The following is a 23,420-nucleotide window of genomic DNA, read 5'->3' on the forward strand; positions in this document are numbered from 1 at the left end:
TGATCTCAACTTGAACTAACTGTTGTTCCTAATTAGATGTACGAATCCACGTAAACAATTCTTTAATTGTCTAATATCAGTTGTCTTGGTCGTTGTTGGGTTTTGATTACTAACATCCATTTGGTTTTTGAGATGTTTAGTTTTAGTCCGTATTGTGCAATTGCTTTTTGTTCGCACTACTTCCTCCACGCTACGCGCTAGAATCACAGTGTCATCAGCATACCTTATGTTATTAATTATTTCTCCATTAATATTTATGCCTTCTGTGTTTTCCTTCAGCGCCGTCTTAAATACTCCTGAGTATATATAAAAGAGAATAGGTGACAAGATACGGCCCTGCCGTACCTCTTTCTTGATCTCAATTTTATTGATCAATGTAGATCCTACTTTCACTTTAGCTGTTTGACCCCAATAGAGACTCGCTATTGTTCGAATGTCTCTGTAAGCGATTCTGATCTTATGGAGCACTTCACTTATCTCTTCGTGCTTTACATTATCGAATGCTTTGTCGTAGTCTATAAATCATATTTACACGTCTTTATTCATATCTTTGCAGCGCTAGATGAGTACCTGTAGACTAAAAAGTGCTCCTCTTGTCCCAAGAGAATTCCAAAACCCAAACTGCTAATCTCCAATGTTATACTCACATTTTTTGATTATTATGTTGTATATAAGCTTGGTGTATGCCTTAGAAATTTGCTTAATTAGACTTATCATCCTATGTTGGTCACAAGACTTTGCTTTTGGTTTTTTCGGTATGGTAACAAAAGTTGACTGTAGCCAGTCTTCAGGAAACTCTCCACTGTTATGAATAATATTACAAAGTCTAACGAGAGAGTGGAGAAATTGACAGTTTGTTTCGCATAGCATTTTCAATACTCCTCCATATACGTTATCATTGCCTGGTCTTTTGTTATTTTTAAGACCCTTTATAGCATTCTCCACTTCTGATTTTAGAATAGAAGGGCCAGAGTCATCATATGTCATCAGCTCAGTGTATACACACTAGAACGGTCATCATTAAACAGTTGTTCCGCATAATTAAGTTTCCCATATCCTAACTATTTTGTCGGGATCTAGTTGTAGATTTCCATTATCGTCGCACAGCCCTATCGATATCACATTGTAACTTTTCTTTGTTGTGTGTTTTTTTATATTGAATTGAATACCATTTGAAATGTGGGCCTATCGTACAATGTTGCGCATACCATAGACCGCACATCACACAAATAATTCAATATGTACTAGCAGATTTAATATAAAAACTAGACTCACCACAACTGTCAACCAAAATATACAGAGATATTTACAAGAAGAGAAGCATGGAACGAATGATCATTGACGGCAACGTAGAGAGTAAAATATTTAGAGGAAGATCTCCAGTACGATGGTTGGACCAAATAAAGGACATGACTGGTTACTCACAGGGACTCGTTTAGGTCAATTGACGCTCTAGGCAATTCTGTAGTAACCGCCCTTCAAACATGTACCATTTTTGCGAAAAAAATGCAAGCAGAACTTTTTATTTAAATAAGAATGTTAGGTTCTTCACATAATGTTTGGAAATGTGTTAAAAATATTCTTTATTTTACATCAGGCGTAATGTTACATATTACTATTATAAAAAGACGCCATGCATTTTTTTTGACAATATGGTGATGATACTTTTCGATAGTGATATAAAATATAGGGTGTTCCATTTAATATTTCTGAGAAAAGAATGTACTTGCGTTTTAACTCACCCTGTATTCGATATAAAGAAAATAAGCAATATCAATAATCTTAAAAATTTTCACAATCAACAAAAAAATATATAAAATCAATGGCAAAATCCCATTGAAAATCCAATTTTACAAAAAAATATATGGCACCAATAAACCATTGCTGTTGTGCTTATTTTTATCTATCCAGGGAGCTGAACTTATTACGATTTTCATAGAAAATTGGTTAAAGCCCTATATAACATAACAAACCTTTATATTTTTGTGATGGAGAAGTTAGGAGGATTTCGAATATAAAATAAAATATAGGGTGTTCTATTAAAAAAACATAAGTTTGGTCTGCCACTATGTTATCGAACACCCTGTAACATTCTAACTAATTTTGTAATATGAAGCTCAAAGTTGGCTACAATTTTTGTTAATAACTTTTATTGCTATCTATTACTATAGCGGATCTACTGAGCTTTATCTCACTAATCAATCAACTTGTATATTGAATTTAATAGTTATTTATGATATAAGTGTTATTATAAAAGTACACGTTTAAGACACGCATGTAAAAGTTTGCAGAATGAGCGAAGCGAGTTCTGCAATTCACAAGAGTGCCTTAAAAATGTACTTTTTAACACGCATATCATACAATATTTTTTCTACAAACGTAATTACAGGACAATATCTACAAAAACTTTTACTTGAACTTGACTGACATTCCATTTTTATATTTTTTTGACATTACATCAAAATTGCCTATACGGTCAATACGAACTGCAGTGCCTTAAAAATTTTAAAGTACTAGTGCCTTAAAGTAGCATTTTTAACGCTCGTATGGAGTGCTAAAAATTGCATTTTTAACACGGTTGTGGAAAAAATTATTTTAAGGCCAAAACATTTTTGTCATTACTTTTTAAACCACAGAAATGTCTGGCAACTATAATTCATGTTTCTAATAATGTTTAAAAAGTAATGACACAAAAGTTTTTCGCCTTAAAATAATTTTAAATTCGATATATTTACCTGTACAGGTGTGCTGCGCAGTAATGAACGCAACCTGTATCAGTAGCCAGATGGCCGGTACGGTGTTCGAGGAAGCATAAGGACTAATATTATATTAAAGAACCAGTTGTCTTAAAATACTTTTTTTTTCGACGTTGCTCTTGGTCCAGTAGTTATAATAAATAGATGAATAGAAATATCCCTAGAAATGATAACGGAGAACTCATGTTTGTTGTGTAGTCTGGAAATCGTTACATATAGAAAGTTTATGGAGTTATTATGTTCTGTTTCTATTGTAATATTGAGTTTACAATAGAAACAGAACAGAATAACTCCATAAACTTTCTAGATGTAACGATTTCCAGACTACACAACAAACATGAGTTCTCCGTATATCATAAACCTACCCATACTGAAAGAACTATACACAATTCATCATCCCATCCTACACAACACAAATTAGCAGCCTACCATAGCATGATACATAGACTGACAGAAATTCCCATGACAAAAATAACTTCGAGATAGAACTAAACATCATTAAACAAATAGCAGTAAACAACGGCTGTAACGAACAAAAAGTTAACAAAATTTTAAACCAAAAACTCCATAAGAAAGCCCTGAAATTAGTGTATCCACCACCACAGAAAGAACCCAGTACCTTCTGCTCTCTCACATATACTGGCAAGATAACAACAAAAATAGCCAGACACAAAAAAAAGAGGAATAACACCATCTTTCAGAACTAACAACAACTTAAGCAAATATATTAAGAACAATAAAAGCCGAAAGAGAAAGCAACTACAGAGTGGTGTGTACAAACTAACGTGTGGTGACTGTCCGAAAACGTACATCGGTCAAACTGGCAGAACTTTTGACAAACGGATAGCAGAACACAAAAGGGCATTCAACAATAGAAAAACAGACACTTCTACATACGCACTTCACCTTCTAGATCATAATCATTCTTTCAATGAAGAGTTTCAAATTCTGCATATTCAAAATAAAGGCCTTAAGCTATCTTTTTTAGAATCTATGGAAATTAATAAACTGAAAAATACAGATATAATTCTGAATGACCAACTCGAGATAAACAGCTCCCCACTCCTCAACCTCTTCAGTTGAAGACTTAAAAAGGCAAACACATTGTAAACTACATCACTTAAGAAAGGCACTCTGCCGAAACAGCTGTAGTCACTTAGTTATAATAAATTCTGTGGAAGTATAGAAAACAAACGTTTTCAGTGTTTTATTATTAGATAAAATGAACTTCCATCAAGTAACGGTCGAATCCATCAATTTTGTTTTTATATTATTTGTTATCAACTATTTTCGATGGGAAATAAGCCACAATTTTACCAAAAAAATTATTTTATTAACGTTTCGACGCCTAAGTCGGGTATGGTATTATATATCACCCTGTACAAAAGATGTTTAAAACTCATTCAAAGTCATTAATCCATGTAGTATCTGTTCTTGGATTCAATAACCGCAAGTAACATTGAATTGTCATGTTTTGTTATTATTTAAATGTGTATATAAACACTAACTCGGTCGAGAAAGATTATTATGATTATTGATGTAGTTGGAAGGTATTCACGTATAGGATAGGTCAAGTTAATATTGTAAACAACTTATGTAGTGAATCATCGACTTCGAATTAAATATAATGTTATGGGAAAACCTGAGTTTTAATTAATTGGGACCAGAAGGCAGTAACCACACACATATTTACGACACGGGTGTCGTTGTCAAAATACAAAATAATACTCTTATGTATTAAATAAGTATTACGATACCAGACTTGGGCGTCGAAACGTTAATAAAATCATTTTTTTGGTAAAATCGTGGCTTATTTCCCATCGAAAATAGTTGATTATAAAAATGCCACAAGGAAATAGCTTCAGAACAATGTTACAACATCCACTGTCGCACCACAACTTGATACGACGCATGTTCCTATGCTCATCCGTCTCAGCATGTCCGGAGTTACTGACGTAGAAGGTTGGCGACCTCCGTTTCGCAAGTTCTCATTTGAAATATATCTGCGTTTTCTAATCTCCTCTTTAATGAAACCCCACAGTACATTGTCCGGCGTCAAATCTGAACTTTTTGCAAACCAAGAAATTGGAGGACCTTGCCCTTCGTCGACTTCATCGGTGAAGGTTCAATGGAATCCTCAATACCAGCACATGTTTTTGAGTGCTTGATCTTCCACTTCTTGGTGCATCGAGAACGGTTCCCAATGAAAAAGCCTTCTTCTCCTATTATAGAAAAGTTGCTGTGGATGGTGATGGTTTTTCAAAACGAACAACAAAATCATTCATACTGTCGGCCATTGTTTTATTGTTATGACACCGTTCGTGTATCCATACTGCAGCGACCAAACGCTTTTCAATTGTATACTTACTTGTGTCCGCCATTACTTTTCAATCGCAACTATTGGTGTCTGTCTGCGTGACCAGACATTTGCTCTTCACGATGCGCATGCGCTGGAACGCCAACAAACCATGGCGCGGTGTTGAAACATTATTATTTTTAGTGTAAAGGGACTTTCTGGTAACCCTATACATAATGGATGTTTCATTTTCACAAATTTTGCCCTTGCTATCGGCCCAGCACGTATCCATTCAACCTTAATAATTGATACAGCCTAGTCTGTTGTGTTAGTTTTGGTTCTCTATATTGTTCATATATGTAATACATGGTAATATTTTATTATATCTAATTCAGTCAGATGTTGCTTTTACTGATTTTACTTCGAAACCGTCTAATGTGTTGGTCGATTTATGTGTTATGATATGACCCATGATCATCTTCATTATTTGCGACCAGTTGTATCATCTATAGATTTTTGGTGTTGCGCTTGTCTAATTTATCTGATTTGGTTCAGTTTTTAAAATGCTGTTCCTTTTTTGCATTTGCCATATTTTTAATGCCTTACTTTTCTCATCGTAGAATATACTATGTTGATTTTTTATTATGCTCTATTATTCTTGTACTACTAAAATATTTCATGTTTTTCAGGTATGAGGTTTGGTATAATGCAAACCAAAGTTGGATTAACAAATATTTTGAAAAACTACAAAGTTGGCATAAATAAAAAGACTAAACAACCTTTGAAGCTAGTGACTACCAGTTTCATACCAGAAGTTGAAGGTGGAGTTTGGTTAGACCTGAAAAAAATATAAATAAAGAAACCATGAGAGTATTTAATCATGAAGTATTTGATCATTTATAATACTTACAAGTTTTTATTTTTTTAGATATTTAATATTGGTGTTTAAGTACCTTTTTAACTTACGCCATAATAATGAAAACCAACAAAAAATATTTATTAAAACTTAAAAAAAAAAAATATAGGTATAAATATTTTGTATTTTTGATGTTAAAAATAAAGGGTACCAATTTTTATACGTTGCTGGAGAGTAGGTACCCTTATATGATTTTATTTTAAAAGGGCAAACATTGTACTAAAAATAAAATATTTTAAGTCAAACCGTAGTGTTATTTAGGTACTTTGGTTTTGATTTTTTTATATTATCAATTCGGTTCCGAGGCTTCACATTGTTTCTTGAGTATTCGTTTTTAGGATTGGTAGGTTAGGATCAAGTGAATAGGGCAAACAGAGCCGCAGGTTGCCTGAACGACACAATATGGAGAAATAAAAATATCGGAAAAGAAATGAAAGGCAGAATTCACAAAACAGTCATCAGACCAATAATGACATACGCGGCAGAAACACGATCCGACACAGAGAGGACAAAAAGATTGCTCGAAACAGCGGAGATGAAAACCCTTCGAAAAATCGATGGTAAGACTCTATGGGACAGAGCTAGAAGTACAGATATACGACGGAGATACAAGGTGAATTACATAATAACTGGGTAAGAAACAGAAGAATAGATTGGAATGACCACATAAGCCGAATGACAACAAATAGGGTAGTCAGGACAGCGAGAGACGGTTCCCCAATAGGAAGACGATCAGTGGGAAGACCACGAAAACGGTGGAACGACAACTTACTAGAGAGGCACATTGAAATAACAGACAGAGTAATGTCTATACAAAAAGAAGGAAAAGAAGAAGAATATTTCTCTTGAACCTGCCTCATTATAAATATAGCGTCGGTGCATGATCTTCCCTACCTAAAACCTTGTTGTTCGTCTGCTATTCTTATAATTGTATTCAGTTTGTTATCACTTTGGTTGCTAATTTTAGTCTTGTGTTTAATAAATTAATTCCTCTGTAATTCTCCGTGTCCGATTTTTCTCCCTTTTTGAAGAGAGGTAGTAGGATGCTTGATCTCCATTCTTGTGGTATTCTTAATGTTGTTCTGAAGCTATTTTCTTGTGGCATTTTTATAATCAAGTATATTCAAATGGGAAATAAGCCACAATTTTACCTAAAAATGATTTTATTAACGTTTCGACGCCCAAGTCGGGTGTCGTTGTCAAAATACAAATTTATTTTGTATTTTGACAACGACACCCGACTTGGGCGTCGAAACGTTAATAAAATCATTTTTTGGTAAAATTGTGGCTTATTTCCCATTTGAATATACTTGTGGTATTCTGTTTTGTTCTACTATTTTTTGGATTAGTTTTAATAGTTGTTTGTTCAGATCTTGTCCTACTTTAGGAGTTCATTCAATATTCTGTCCTCTCCTGGTGATCTTCTATTTTTTTAAATTTCTTTAATGCTTCCGTTACCTCTGCTTCTTCAATATTTATTTATTCGTTTGTTGTCACTTCAGGTGTTGGTGGTTCGTTATCGTCATCTTTAGCATCATTCTCCATATTTCCTTTTATGTTCCGTAGATGTCGTGTTAAATCGGTTTTGAGAAGCTTTCCCTGTGTTCCCTTTTTTTTGTCTGACTAAAGTGTTCTTTCCGTTTCTAAGCCGTTTATAGTGGTTGTATGTCTGTTGCGTTTGTTTTGTTCTGTATTGTAAAAAGGCTTTCTTCGTTTCTTCACATTTTATCTTCACTTACTCTCGAAATCATGTGGTTTTCTTTTTTAATAAATTAGTATTCGTTACTTTCCTCTCTCCAAGTGATTCTGTTGCTGTGTTAATTATGTTACTTTTGAGTTTTTCCCAGCTTTCCTCGTTATCGTTTTCTAATATTCCATTCTCAGCAATCTTCTCTGATATTCTTTTTCTGTATAAGTATTCCGTCGATTCCGTATTTAGTCCTTCGACTCTGATTTTTGTTTATGTTGGTGCCACTCTCTTAGATGTGAAGTATTAAGTATTTCATGGTGATTCGAATTTTACATAATACATGCTAGGCTGTGGTCACTACCAACTACATCTGCTGAGTTGAGACATCTTACGTCGATTATTTTTGATGGATGTATATCTCTGTTAGTTACAACAAAATCTGTCATAGATCTTTGTCCACGGGTGTTATCGAATGTATATTTGTGTTGGTCTATGTGGTCAAAAAAGGTGTTGTTTATTCGAAGTTCGTTATTCGTGCAGAAGTTTATTATCAGTTCTCCATTTTTGTTTTTGACATTCTCATTGTGTTTTTGTTTAATTCCGGTTATTAATTGGTTCCCTATTCGAGCATTAAATTCCCTAAGTATTATCAACTTTCTTTTAACGTAATCTACTACTAGTTGCAACTGATTGTAGAATATTTCCCTTGTTGGTTGTGGCTTATTAGTTTCTGGGCTGTATATCCCGATGATGTTCAGGACTTCCTTCTCCATCCTTATTTTTGCTGGTACAATCCTTTCTGATACCTATTGACATTTTTTGATGTTATTTTGGTACCTTTGGTGTATTAGTAAGGCTACACCTTCTTTGGCCCTGTTTTCTTTAGCTACTCCACTGTAGATTAGTATATATTCGCCTAATTTTGACTGGCCTTTTCCTTTCTTTTTGGTTTCCTGTAGAGCCCCGAGCCCCTATATCTATTTTTTTCTCTTTTAGCTCTTGAGTTATTTCTTGATCTCTAGTGTTGAATGATCTGATGTTCCAAATGGTTATTTTCATCTGGGTTTTGGCGGTTTTTCTCGTGTCCTTATTTCTTGCCGTGGTCGTCTTCATATTGTTTCTTTCAGCATTATTCGTTTTTACGATTGGTAGGTTGCTAACCTTGCCAATCACCCTCCACATTTTTTCCGGGCTTGGGACCGGCAGTGGTAACCACAGAGCTACTCGATAGTAGGTAAAACCAAAGATAAACGTTATACAGTGCCGGCAAAAAAAATCTTTACATTGCCAAATAAATCACCAAATTTGAAGACAATTTGCATGCGTTCTGTCTGCGCTTGGAAGGGATGGTAAGGGAGGGGGGATAGCGTACTGGCGACGGCAATTATCTGTAGTTTACGGACCGCTTGGCTTATTTAGGGTATTCTGCGCGTTTGCACTGTAAACAGTTGGCTTTGTGTGGGTAGTCAGTGTTAAACTTCTTCTCATCTACCGCGTAAAGTTTGAGATCGTCAAATTCTAAATTGGACTGACAAACATGGGTCAAAAGAGACTCACAAAAGAGGAGAAGGTTCGTGCTTTAACATAACTGGAGAAATTAGACTCTGCAATTACCGTAGCACGTGATATTGGTGCTTTAAGAGTGGCTATTTATCAACTGAAACGTTGCAGCCGAACTTTTCAGTTGATAAATAGCTCCTCTTGAAGCACCAATATCACGTGCTACGGTAATTACAGAGTCTATTTTCTCCAGTAATGTTAAAGCACGAACCTTCTCCTCTTTTGTGAGTCTCTTTCGACCCATATTTGTCAGTTTAATTTAGAATTTGACGATCTCAAACTTTACGCGGTAAATGAGAAGAAGTTTAACATTGACTACCCACACAAAGCCAACTCTTTACAGTGGAAACGCGCAGAATACCCTAAATAAGCCAAGCGGTCCGTAAACTACAGATAATTGCCGTCGCAAGTACGCTACCCCCCTCCGCTCCCCTCCCCTCCAAACGTAGACAGAACGCATGCAAATTGTCTTCAAATTTGGTGATTTATTTGGCAATGTAAAGATTTTTTTGCCGGCACTGTATATCAAACTAATAGTTACAATACAATTATGTAGGGTACCTAACTGGAATCTAGAGTTACCCGAAAACTTGAGTGCCAGTTGCCTCATATCTAGAATTTTAACGGGGCTACTTGAACCTACGCATTTAAATTTTTTTTCGTTTATATACCTAACCTCAAAATGTTCAAGCCAATTACAATTTAGATGCTTCTTCTTGTACCAGCCCGATTTTCATCTTAAAATATGTCTTATTGCAATTAATGTAATTTTTGAAGTTATACTGCTTTACGCGTGCTATGAGGGTGAATTTTTATATGTTAAAACCTACGATCCCGGCGCATGCGCATTATAACTTTGTTCTGATTGAATGTTCAAATGACATGTCAAAAATTATCCAATATGGCAGCTGTAGCGCAGCTGTGGTTTGGACGGTTGACGGTTTGGTTATGTATGGTTGTTGCGTTTTAAAATTTGTGGGAAGAGAATAGTTAATAGTTATACTGCCTTTTTAAATAGTTTTCATATTATATTTTTGAAGTTATACTTCAAAATGTTTTAATTTATGTATGTATCAGTCCAGAAAAGGCGTGGAAAGAATATATTAGTGTTTTTAAATATATTTTTCTACAAACGTGTTAAAAATGCAATTTTTAGGACTCCATAGGAGCGTTAAAAATGCTACTTTAAGACACTAGTGCTTTAAAAGTTTTAAGGCACTGCAGTTAAAAGTGAATTGTCAAACTGTGAAACGTCAAAATATTTATATTTCATTTATTAACATTAATACTAATAATACAACTTGCGCAATTTAAAAAAGGTGGTTTAAAAGGTTTTTCAATATAATTTTGTGTCTTTGGATTTGTCTTCCTTGGGCGTAAAATAATAAAACATCTATTTTTATATTTCACTTGTCACCGTGATGTATAATTATGTATATCTGAAAGGTAAGTTGCATGCGGCTTGATGGCCTTGTTGGTAGAGCATTGGACCAGAGATCAAAAAATCGCGAGATTGCGTGTTCAAATCCCGGATGATTCATATTTTTTTCTTTTTTTTTTAATATTTGGCATTGTTAAGTTTTGGTTCATTTTTGGTAATTATTGTTAATTTTTTGTATTGTAACTGTTAAGTAGGTATATTTATTTCGTTGAAATTATATTATAATAGAAGTATAACTTCTTACATGCGTACAAAGTACACACACACACACATTCTTTTTTTTAATATGTCAGTACCAAACATCGTTATGGTTCTACAAAAAATACTTTCACATGAAAAGTTTCGTAACAGTACTCATATCAAGAGCTTAAGAACTAGATTCATTGAAAGCTTTGGGATAATGGCTATCATGTTATATTGTGCGGGAAGGGTAAAGCCCAGTTACCTCTAGATTCCAGTTAACCATCTTCACCTTAGTAGACTTTTTTTCCTGACGTCATCCTGAACACAACGCAAAAAGTTGCACAACGCAAAAAGTCTCTAGGTGCTGTAGGTATTTAAAAATAGATTTATTACCGTGTTTTTAGTGCTAAATGCCCTGGTCTATTTTGGTTTCGCAAAGGCCTAGAAACGCGTGAAACTCTTTTTTCTATTTATTCAAAGGTACCTTTTTTTGGGAGGTGAGAATCTTCCAAAGACCGTCTGGGAAAGTGTTCCAGGTGTGTTGGCTTCAGTCCGCCACGCTTCACCGTGCCGGATCGCCTACCAACTAAACTCACCCTCTCTTCCTCCAGCCGACGTGTCTGGGACCAATCTTAGCGAGTATATACACTGACCCGCCGACCTTACTCCCAACTCCCCCTGGCACTTTTCGCGTGCGTTCCTCAGATCAAGTGGCCACCTAACTGCCTCGTTCCGCACACACCCCACAAGAGACTTGGATACATTTTAAAAGCTACGAAAATATCGAATTTCAGGGGTTATGAGCAGTTTTTGAATTCATGGAGAGACCTGCTGAATGTGAGTAGATATTTTGTGTATAGAAATAATTGTATATAATAAACGTAATATTTTGTTTCGAGATTATTATACATATTTAAATATGTAACAGGCTGCACGTTGGGGGCCATTTATGTAACAATAGGATGTGATTAGTTTAGTGAAGGCGACTGTCCCCTGCAACCCATATGCGGGTGAGGCAACCGGGGTGCCCCCCTATCCAGCATGAAACTAGCAATAAGATACCAGTCGGCAGTTAGAAGTAACTCCAAGCATTCATGCTTTCATCTACTCACACTCACTCTCGTGTCCATTCATCATAAATTAATACGTACCTTGAAATGAAATAAGCAAGTCATATAATCAAATTTGAGTAAATATAAAATGGATATTACATCCTAAAAAAATAAATAAATAGCTGTAGTGGAGCTAGTAAGAAGTGAATCTCATAACAAAATACCAGTACCCTGGATAACTCGAGTACGGACAGTAAGGTAATAAACATAATAATCAATATAACAAGGTAAGTAAAAGCATATAAGTAGATAAAGATAATATAAGTCAGTGGCGGCTGGTGGAGTAAAATTTTGGGTAGGCCAAGCCAGCAAATTACATATAGCTATGTGTAATCAGTGGCGGGTCCAGAGGGAGGGGTCACGGTGTCATGACCCTCCCCCCAAATATTTGAAAACCCACTTATCCTATTGGTGGTAAGACTAAAAGTGACCTTGCATCAGAGAAAAGTAATCACCCTCAAGATCCATGACCCCCAAAAAAAATACCCGCCAGTGTGTGTAATACATATTTTTTTTGGTGTGAGAGTGGGAATCTTCTAAAGACCGTACCAGATGAATCGTACCTGGCGTGTGTTGGATTCAGAGTAAACGGAGTACATCCGAAAGCAGTTCCCCCTCTGGGGGCCTTGTCTCCGGATGCGTCCGTGTTACAATGCCAACCAACTAAACCCACTCTCGGCTTACGCGCGTGGCACGTCTTTCCAGACCGTTCTCTCGCGCGCACAGCCGCTCTTTTTCTGTTCTTTCCTTTTTCTCTCTGTTGCTTATTATTGCTCTTGTTTACCCCTGTTGTCTCTCTCTTTCTATAATCAGTAGACAGTGATGAAAGCCGATTTTGCGTCATTGTATTTCGAAGACACACCGAGAAGAGATGACTTTATTCGCTTTAAAGTGGAGAAGGTTCTTTCAACTGAAGCGCTTGTTGCAGGTATTGTAGCAAGTAAACAAAATAACTTGTATCTTTCAAGAACAATTTCATTGGTTTCGTTGTCAAACATACTTTTAATTAGTTCTAACAAACTCTTATCGTGAAAATTTTCACGATGAATAGCAGAAAAAATCATCTCCAGTTCAGTTTTTAATAAGGATTTATTAAAAAGTAGTTCATATGTATCCATCAATGAGTCCAAAGCTTTTTGTGGAAATTTAGCGCCATATTCTGTGTGAATCTTTTATTATCGCCCAATTCCAGAAAAAAATTCCGTTTGTTTAAAAATATGTTACAATAATTATAGATTATGTTACAGTTACATATTTTTTATCATAACTTAAAAGAAAATTTATATTACAATTCGATAATTACGTTACAAGTGGCAACGATGGTTGGCGAAGGCCCGATCGTCTGGTGCCTAAACAGCAAGCATAACACGACAATTAGTCGAGGAAATGAAGCATTTTGGCTCGCAATTTTTTCGTCTAGCATGGATTTACTTGAAATTTTCACAGAAGGTAGGGAATAGTCAAAGGATCATTTTCTATATCATGCCGCTGTACGCTAAACCCTCGGGGGTGGTTGCCACCCCATATCGGGGGCGGGAATTTTTTATTACATTTTAACCATGTAAACCGATGTAAAAAGTAATTCTAAGAAAAAAATGTTTTTTACATTTTCTTCGTAAATCTAATATTTTTCGAGTTATTCGCGCTTGAAAGTAACAGTTTTTCGATGAAAAAATCGACTTTTTTAGATGATTTTTTGAGAATACCTCGAAGAATATGCATTTAATAAAAAAAAGTTTAGATACCAAAATTGTATGTTTTAGTAACACAAACCAAATTATTTTTCTGTAATATTTTTAAGACCAATACAAACCGAGATACGGCATGTTAAATGTTAGCTTTTTTCGACAAGTGCATAATTTGAAATATTCAAATGGAAAAACTCTGCATTTTTCGAGGAAAACTTAAATAATATTTTTTCACGTATACCGTGAGCCCTTTCAAAAAAATAATAAAAAGTTTCTAGCCTGACAATTAAGCGACTTATGATCAAAAAAAGGTCGGTGCCTGCTTTTCTCTATGAAAAAATCAGTGAAAACAACCCCCTAACTACCCCCCTTATTAAAAATTGGTCTTCGCCTTTCTGTAATTGCTTTTAAATTTGTATTATCAATACACCCAAGAAGTTTGACCTATTTAAAAGGCCTAATTTTAGAAAAATTGGAGTTTAAAGAAAAATAAATTTTTTGGAATTTCCCATTTTTTACCTTTTACTTCAAAATATCTCCGAAAATACTGGAGATAGGAAAAAAATGATAGACTACTAAATTGTAGATTTTTTAATAAATAGAATTCCCTTGTGTATAGATTTTCAGTATAGTCAACAATTAGCGAGATATGGCTGTTTAAAAACTTTTTTTACGAGCAAACACCCCCTTATTCGAGCCCTTTAAATCCACCCTAATTAAAAACTAAGGGATCTTACGGAATTTAGTTTACAGAGTCTTATAACTCTTCAAAAATCCTACAAAGTCGTTTTTGAAAAAACTTTTTATTGCCAAAAATAAAGAGGTTCTGTTTATAAAACCAATTTTTTTTTCGAAAAATTCGGAGAGTCCGCTTATGGATAATTTTCAATTTATGTATAATACCACAGAACTGGTTCGTATACTGGAAGATGACTAAAAAACTATTTGTATTTGTATTTGTACATGTTTGTAAATTCGTATTTTTGTGTAAATAAATGTTTTTGTAATTATTTAATTCTACTTTTTTTACTGTATAGATCTATTAAAATATCTGCTTATAAAAACTGTAATGTTATTAAGGGTGGTTTTTAAGGGTTAAAATATTATGATGTTATATCCTAAAGTACAAAACAATCATTTTAACCAACCAAAACCAAATTTTACCCATATTAAAATTTACAATGTTTTTATATAATTTTTGACAATATGAGGAAGTTTACACCCCTAAAAATAATCAACGCCCTTAAGTATGATATAGAATATGAAGTACAGGGTAAGATGATCCTAATCCCAAATTTTTATGTAAATCGATGCAAGCCGAAATTATTCTTTTAGGATAAGTAATTTTTTTATATATAACTCCAACAAGGGTGGTTTTAAGGGTAGAAATATTATGATAGTATATCTTAAAACATAAAACAATCATTATGTAACTAATAAGAACCAAATGTTGACAATATTAAAGTTTAAAATGTTATTTTATAATCTTTTACAATTAGGGGTAGTTTTCACTCTTAAAAAACCAAAAGCGTACAACGGTTCAATATAGAAAATGAACTAGAGGGTGTGATGAGCCTAAACCCAAATTTTTGTACAAATCGATGTAAATTTTCAGATTTATTAACAGGTCTATAATCGTACTTAACCATATAACAATATGTGGTGGATTCGACAAATATTCAAAATATCTCGATAAATACTGGCTTATCGAAAAAGTACTAGGAGACAAAAAAGTTTTAAAAGCATTGTGTTTAACTAATTGACCATTAACCATTTTGAAATTTTTTTCATTATTATACAGTGGTTTACTTATTTCTAGGTCTAACCTGATGATGGACTGATTAGTCCGAAAACCTTTGTTTGTGATGTACCCACTTTGACTCCAACTTGAATCTTTTTTAGAAACACTTTTTAAATAAATTATATGTATACCATTTATAAGAGAAGATTTCTACTTCTTTAGTAATTTTTAATTATGGTATACAGCCAATGAGAGGGATTCATTCCTTTTTATATTACCAGTAATCTGTTATATTCTATCTATTTTTCTATTGTTTTTACTGCTTGTAGGTGATGGTTTGTTCCGAATTTTGAGCGAAAGCCAGCTTATAGAGCGGAAGTGTATAGTTCTTGATAGAAGTCTTCAACTATGTGTATAGTAATATATGTAGTATGTGTAGTAGTAGTTCTTCTCTATTTGATGTTAAGACTCTTTCTTTGTTCTTTAGTTTGTGTATTTCACATTTTCCATTGTAAAAAATGCTAGACAACGAAATTAGAGCTTTTTTGTTAGCAAATATTTTACTTGTTTCTTTTATTTTTGTAGGATACAAAATGACCGAGATAGAAACGTTTAAAGCCTAAATTTTACTGCCAGAACCATGTTACCGGGGCCCTGTAACTCTTTATCTTAGAAAATAAGAGTTTTAAAAGATTAAGTTTGATACAATTTTAGAGTTCTTGAAATTACCTTTCAAATAGTTTTTCGATGAACGTGATATAAAAATTAACGAAGTGTATAAGAGTAATCTAAAAAAGGGGTTTATTCTAAAAAAACTAACATTTTTGTGGAAAAATTTTTGAAGCATTTTCGATGTTATCAACTTCTTCTGGAGCTCATTTGATAGGCATTTCTAAGTATTTTGACAAGTATTTAGTAGTGTAGTATTGTCAAGTAATATGTTATAGAATGCATCGTTTTCCCGTTATATTAGCATGAATACGATGTGAGTACTAGCCGAAAAATATTAAAAGGTTTTTCAAGTAAGAAATTTATTCTATTTTTTATTAGCTTTAATTTTGGTACTGAAGACTTTTTGTAAAGACTTATAGTTGAGTTATTTATGAAAAACCCCACTAAAACAAGCACTTTTTTCACGAAAAATAAATTTTTTGATCTTTAGTAACTCAAAAAGTATTGATTTATTTTAATAACTTTATATAACAAATTTTGCTTCGAATTTGTCCCTCTCTCGTTTGAGTTATTTGTAATAAAATAATTTTTACCCCCCAGAAGGGGCGGTATCTACCCTCATAGTAAAAGCGCAAGGTGACACCATGTCGCTTTTGTTTTTTGAGGTATCCTTTAACCACTCACCAATTTTCATCAAAATCGATAGAGGTTCATCGAAATCGAAGGTAATAGTTGATTTTTACCTTCAATGACAATATAAAAAAAATTGCAATTCCATGATCTAAATGCGCGTGTTTGCGGGCTCATAAATTATTAAACGATATATAGTCGACAAATAATTAATTTAATTCATTTTAAGTACAATTCTCTCTTAAGCCGGGAAGATAGGGTGGTTTTATTGCGAAGGGGTTGTAGCTCAATATAGAAATGCGCGTGATTTAAGAGTTTATTCTTAGAGTTTATACGCTATGCTATATGAATTATATCTGCGATACGATATATTTTCATTTTTCTCAACATTTTTCTCTGAAGTTAAATGAATTAAAGAGTTATTTGGGGGTGAAGGGGATGAGCTCGAAAATCAGAACTATATCATTTTGAAAGCTCATAAAAACCTCGTAATTCTGCCGCAAACATCGATTCAATATCCCTATTTTTAAGTAGTGGGTGGCTGGAGTCCCCCATTACTTAAAAATTAGCTCAACTGAGTGCTGAGCTAGACTGAGTCAACTAAAATAATAAATTGCTGTCCAACGTAACGAGCTCAAAATTTTTAATTTGCGGAGTATGAAAGCACATAAATCAGCGCTATTTGGTTTTAAATTTTTGCAATTGGGGGGGGGGGCAGCTCAACAGGGGTTCTTTTAGGGCAATTACCGCAAACATCGATTCAATATCCCTATTTTTAAGTAGTGGGGGGCTGGAGTCCCCCATTACTTAAAAGTTAGCTCAACTGAGTGCTGAGCTGGGCTGAGTCAACTAAAATAATAAATTGCTGTCCAACGTAACGAGTTCAAAATTTTTAATTTGCGAAGTATGAAAGCTCATAAATCAGCGCTATTTGTTTTTAAATTTTTGCAAGTGGGGGTGGGGGGCAGCTCAACAGGGGTTCGTTTAGGGCAATTACATTGTTTATGCATTCATTTTGTTGTCATTTTTCCATCGCCGATCAGGAAAATTATTTCCATGGCAAATTTGTTGGCATGGTTTTCAACCTTGAGTGATAGTGATAAGATTACTTTATTACTCTAGACTTAGACTATATACTTATAATCTCAATTAAAGTGTTTTTTAAACAAATATTATTAGACATAATGTCGTAACAGTTGATTGATGTAATTGTTTATTGTATTGTGAAATGCCATTCATACCCCCAGCGTTGATAAAATATTAAATGCTTTTTACCATAATTTTATTTTCCGCTAGATAACAATTTATTTTAATTTAGGTAAATTATATATTTATTAAGAAAACATAAAAATAAACACGTATTCAGATTTCAAGTGATCAAAATCCACCTGAAATTGTTATTCTTTAAATTTTAAAGCAGATAAAATCTAGTTTCAAAGATCTAGAATCGACGACAACACCTTCCTGTACACTCTTCAGTTTGCAGACGATCAGATAATATGTGCAAACGATAAAGAAGATTTGGAATATATGACTCGCAAATTGAAGGAAGAATACGAAAAATGGGGATTGCAGATGAATGTAGAAAAAACACAATATTTATGCCTAGGTGAGGATTCAACTGATATTGGACAATAATCAGAAAATAACTAGCTGTGATAAATATAAGTATTTGGGCATTAATTTCAACAAGGAAGGTACTGACGATGCAGAAATTAAGAGCAGAATAAATAAATCAAGAACGATAATTAAATCATTGAACGGTGTTTTATGGAGTACCGAGATAGGGAAACAAAGAAAAATGCGAATATACAACACCATGATTAAGAGCACATTGGTATACGGATCCGAAACATGGAGAATAAAGAAACACCTAAAACGAAAATTAGAAGCTACTGAGATGGACGCCCTAAGAAGAGCAAGTAGAACATCGAGATTGGACCGGGTTAGAAATGAGGAAGTAAAGCGAAGAATGAATTTACAAGAAACGGTTGTAGAATGCATTGAGAAGAAACAATTAACGTGGTACGGACATGTTCAGAGAATGGGGGAGGAAAGACTGCCAAAGAAAATTACGAAATGGATACCCACAGAAAACAGAAAAAGAGGAAGGCCAAGAACGACATGGATACAAGGAGTAAGACGATCAATGAGTGTACGAGTGTAAGTGCTGCGGCAGTCAAATTCTTAATCTCACCCAACATATTGAAGATGCTTTTGAACGGAAGGAAATAACAGGAGTAGCGTGCATAGACCTAACTGCCGCCTATGATACAGTTAACCATCAACGGCTACTCGCAAACTCTACGAAACTACAAAGGATTTCCGACTAACAAGGTTAGTGAAATGTCTCCTCCAGAATAGACGCTTCTACGTAACGCTCCAGTCCAAGAACAGTCGGTGGAAAGACCAAAAAAATGGACTACCACAGGGAAGTGTCCTCGCGCCGATTCTATACAACATATACCCCAATGACCAACCCATACACCAACAAATAAGGCAATTTATTTACGCTGATGATACAGCGGTGGCAGCTCAGGGAAGAACCTTCAATGAAGTCGAAGTGAAACTGACAGATGCCCTGGGAGACTTTGCTCTATACTATGATAAAAACCATCTGAAACCCAATCCCACAAAAACCCAGGTATGTGCTTTCCACCTGAGAAACAAGCATGCCCGAAGGTCGCTGGAGGTGGAATGGCGTGGTCAGATGCTGGAACACAACAAGACGCCAAAATACCTTGGCGTCCGTCTGGATAGAACTCTGTCTTACCGTTACCACTGTCAAGATGTCAAGAAGAAAGTAAGTGCCAGAAATAATATCATCCGCAAGCTAACTAATACAAAATGGGGAGCACAACCACACACTCTCCGCACTTCTGCCTTGGCATTATGTTTTTCGGCCGCGGAGTTTGGAGCACCAGTATGGGCAAACTCTGCTCACGCAAAGAACGTTGACGTGGCTCTAAATGAAACGGTCCGTATAATATCGGGTTGCCTGAAACCGACACCTATCGAAGAGGTATACCCCATTGCTGGAATTGCTCCACCACCTATCAGGAGGAAGGTCACGTCAGAGGTAGAACGGAAAAAGCAGGAGACGGACCGAAGACACCCCTTATATGACCACCAAACTCAGCCAAGCAGACTAAGATCTCGGAAAAGCTTCCTGAAAACATCAAGATCCATCCCCGAAGCGCCAGAGACGCGCCGAATACACCTATGGCAAGCGTCAGCTACCGCGACACATTTTCGTCCCTCGGAGGAAATGGCTGCTGGACACAATTTACCGTATCCGACTTGGAAAGCGCTAAACAGACTAAGAACCGGCGTTTCACGTTGTGCTAGTAACCTGAAAAAATGGGGATACCAGGAGGACGATACCTGCGACTGTGGCGCGGTTCAGACCAGCCGGCATCTACTATCATGCACAGAGATGAGAGAGACCTGCACAGAACAAGACTTAATTATAGCAAATGACAGGGCCATCTATGTGGCCAACCATTGGAAATACAGAATTTAAAGTTGTTGGTGTTCCGGACACGGAAAGTAAGTAAGTAGTGTACGAGGATTAGAAGATGAAAACTGCAATGATAGAAGATATTGGCAACAAGCCATCGGACAACGTCGGAGGACGTTTTGAACCCGAATTTATATATATAAAATCTAGTTTGTTGATCCCTATATGAAATCGTGAATTTTCCAGTTTAGATAATATAGGCAAAAGAAAGTATAGAGCCAGAAAAATTAACCTGAATGCAACAAAAATATCAAAGCTCTGGTTCAATGCAGAAATAAGAGATCTAGCATACGAGAGGAGGAAAGCATACCTACAATACGGCAGTAACAAAACAGCAAACCATTACCAACAAACAATACAGAGATACAAGAAATTACATCAATTCTAAGATAAGAAATATAAAAAGAGAATATTTTTATACCTTTTACCAAAGAAATGGAACACGATTTAAATGGGGCGCAAAGAAAAGTTTGTAAAATACTAAAAAGTAAGAAAAAACTCATGAACGAATAGAGAAGTTTAAATAAAATAGAAATGGAACAATGGACCGCCGATATAGAAGAACTATACAGAGATGATCTAAATTATTCAATGCATTCTTTTCTCTAAAATGGACGAATTTGGAGAAAAATCCTGAAACAGGTCGATTTTTATTTTTAAATTACAATTGTTTGGCATATTATTATATTTCATTCATACTAGTGACGTCATCCATCTGAGCGTGAAGACGTACTCAATGATTTTTTAAATGGGAATAGGGGTCGTGTGGCACCTCATTTGAAAGGGTGTTCAATTCTCTATTTAGTAATATAAACGATAATATCATTATATATACAGGGTGACTAAAAAATAATTTTTGAATTAATTTAATTGACGCAAAAGGAGAATGTATGTAATTTATTTAACTGAAAATTGTACGGCTGTCAGTAAATATAAAAATATGTTTATTTCACAAATAAACATTTCTTTTCGCTTAAATTAAATCACAAACAGCCTCCCACCTTCCTCTTGGGAGTTTGAACATTTAATTTTAATTAAAGCGAAAAGCAAGGTTTATTTGCCAAATAAGAATTTTTTTTTTCTATTTTCTGACGGCGATATAATGTATTTTGAGTTAAATAAATTGCATACATTCTTCTTTTTTCGTCAATTAATTTAATTCAAAAATTATTATTTTGGTCACCCTATATAAATAATGATATTAATAATAATAATAATAATAAATTATGGTTTTGCTTGTTTTCGATTCAGAGGGTTGCACACCAGCTAGACAGGCTGTTTCTACCATTTCAGGCGTCCTCAGTAGCTTTCGTTAGTGTGCCTACCTCTGGACCGAAAAACAGCTCTACCATCATTTTAAAGGGAATCTGAAAAATAATTCAAATTTCCCATCAGACGCGATACAGCGACATCAACTAACAAATTGAAGAATCTTAGATGCAGATTTCAGATTCCCTTTAAAATGATGGTAGAGCTGTTTTTCGGTCCAGAGGTAGGAACACTAACGAAAGCTACTGAGGACGCCTGAAATGGTAGAAACAGCCTGTCTAGCTGGTGTGCAACCCTCTGAATCGAAAACAAGCAAAACCATCATTTATTATTTTTATTTCCTTTACTCGGATTTGAGTACTGAAAGTTCCTCTGCTGTCCGTTTTTCCTAGACGAATGAAAGCGGAATGTGATCGTTTCCCTTTCGTTTTCTAAATTCGTCGTCTGCTGTCTTATTAATTGAAAAAGTCGCAGATTAAGGATGTACCAGTAAGAACTTTCAACACGAAAAATCTCAGTTTAAAAATACTATTTACCATTTTAATTCTTATTAAATTGGTGGATTCTGCATCTGAGATTCTTCAATTTGTTAATGATATTAATGTTTATAGAACTGTATAGAGAATTAAACACCCTTTCAAATGAGGTGACACATGACCCCTATTCCTGTGTAAAAAATTATCGATTACGTCACCACGCTCAGATGGATGACGTCACTAGTATAAAATATATGTCAAAAAATTGTAATTTAAAAATAAAAATCGACATGTTTCGGTGTTTTTCTCTAAAGTCGTCCATTTTAGAGAAAATAAATTTATTCTATAATTTAGATCCTCTCTGTGTAAGGCAGTTACTAGAAAACTTGAAGAAAAGAAATAAAAATGAATCCAACATAGACACAGAACCATAGGCGTAACCAGGATGATCCTAAGGGGGGGGTTACAACTATTGGAAAGGGGGGGGTTACAACTACTGGAAGGTCTCTGAAGGGTATGGTGTTAAGCGTATATAGCTCAAAGTACATCCCAATGGGGGGGGTTATAACCCCCAAAACCCCCCCCTGGTTACGCCTATGCACAGAACTAGAAATCACAAAAGAAGATATAGGGAATAACATACGCACCTAAATTAAAAAACAGAAAACAACCAGGACCCGAGGGGATACATACCAAATAAACTCCTAAAATACGGAGCAGAAATGGCAATCGAAAACATATAGATTCTCTTTCAAGAAATAATAGGTATGTAGTCAGCGTGTACCAGACCAGTGGAGGACGATTATAACAATATAAATAAACAAGAGAGGAAACAGCAAATACCCTACCAATTACCGTACTATCATCTTGCTGAGCACACCTCTTAAACTTTTAACAAACATACTTATCAATAAAATAAATGAAGAATACACAATTAGCGAGGAACAACAATGTTTTCGAAAAAATAGGTCCACAATAGATGCCATATTCATAGCCAGACAAATTGCTGAGAAAGCAATGGAATGTAATAAACCTTCATTTATGTGCTTTATATATCAGAATAAAGCATTAGATTGTGTAAGATTAGAAGATGTGCTAAGATTACTAAAGGAGAAAAATCATCCCAATAAGATTATAAGGATAATTAAAGACATTAATGCGAAGAACAAAACCAGAATAAAAGTCTAGAACGAATTAACATCGGAAGTAGAAATCAACTCGGGAATCAGACAAGGGGATACCTTGAGCACATTGCTTTTTAATTTAGTAATGGACAAAATCATAGAAAACATTAAAAGTACAGGAAAAGGATATAAGATGGCAGAAAAACAAATAAAAATCCTCTGTTTGTTGACGACGCATTCTAAGGCTTTGGCCACACGGGTGATTTTTTTACGACGCGATAATTTACGACGCGGAGGAGGAGGTAGTCAAACCAATGAGCGCCGTAAATTATCGCGCCGTAAAAAA

At 34.8% G+C, this 23,420-nt stretch overlaps 1 protein-coding gene across 1 annotated transcript in view; it reads left to right on the forward strand.

The window, feature by feature from the left end:
* The window catches only part of LOC114324957 (cytochrome P450 6a9), a 71,133-nt gene extending 64,920 nt beyond the window's left edge, over nucleotides 1-6,213 (forward strand). Inside the window, exon 8 of the mRNA XM_028272885.2 lies at nucleotides 5,742-6,213. Coding sequence (XP_028128686.2) covers nucleotides 5,742-5,905 — 164 coding nt within the window. The 3' untranslated portion in view covers nucleotides 5,906-6,213. The remainder of the gene's footprint in view (nucleotides 1-5,741) is intronic.
* The last annotated feature ends 17,207 nt before the right edge of the window (nucleotides 6,214-23,420 follow it).

Source organism: Diabrotica virgifera, chromosome 1 (genome assembly GCF_917563875.1).
Source record: "Diabrotica virgifera virgifera chromosome 1, PGI_DIABVI_V3a".
Lineage (NCBI taxonomy): Eukaryota > Metazoa > Arthropoda > Insecta > Coleoptera > Chrysomelidae > Diabrotica > Diabrotica virgifera.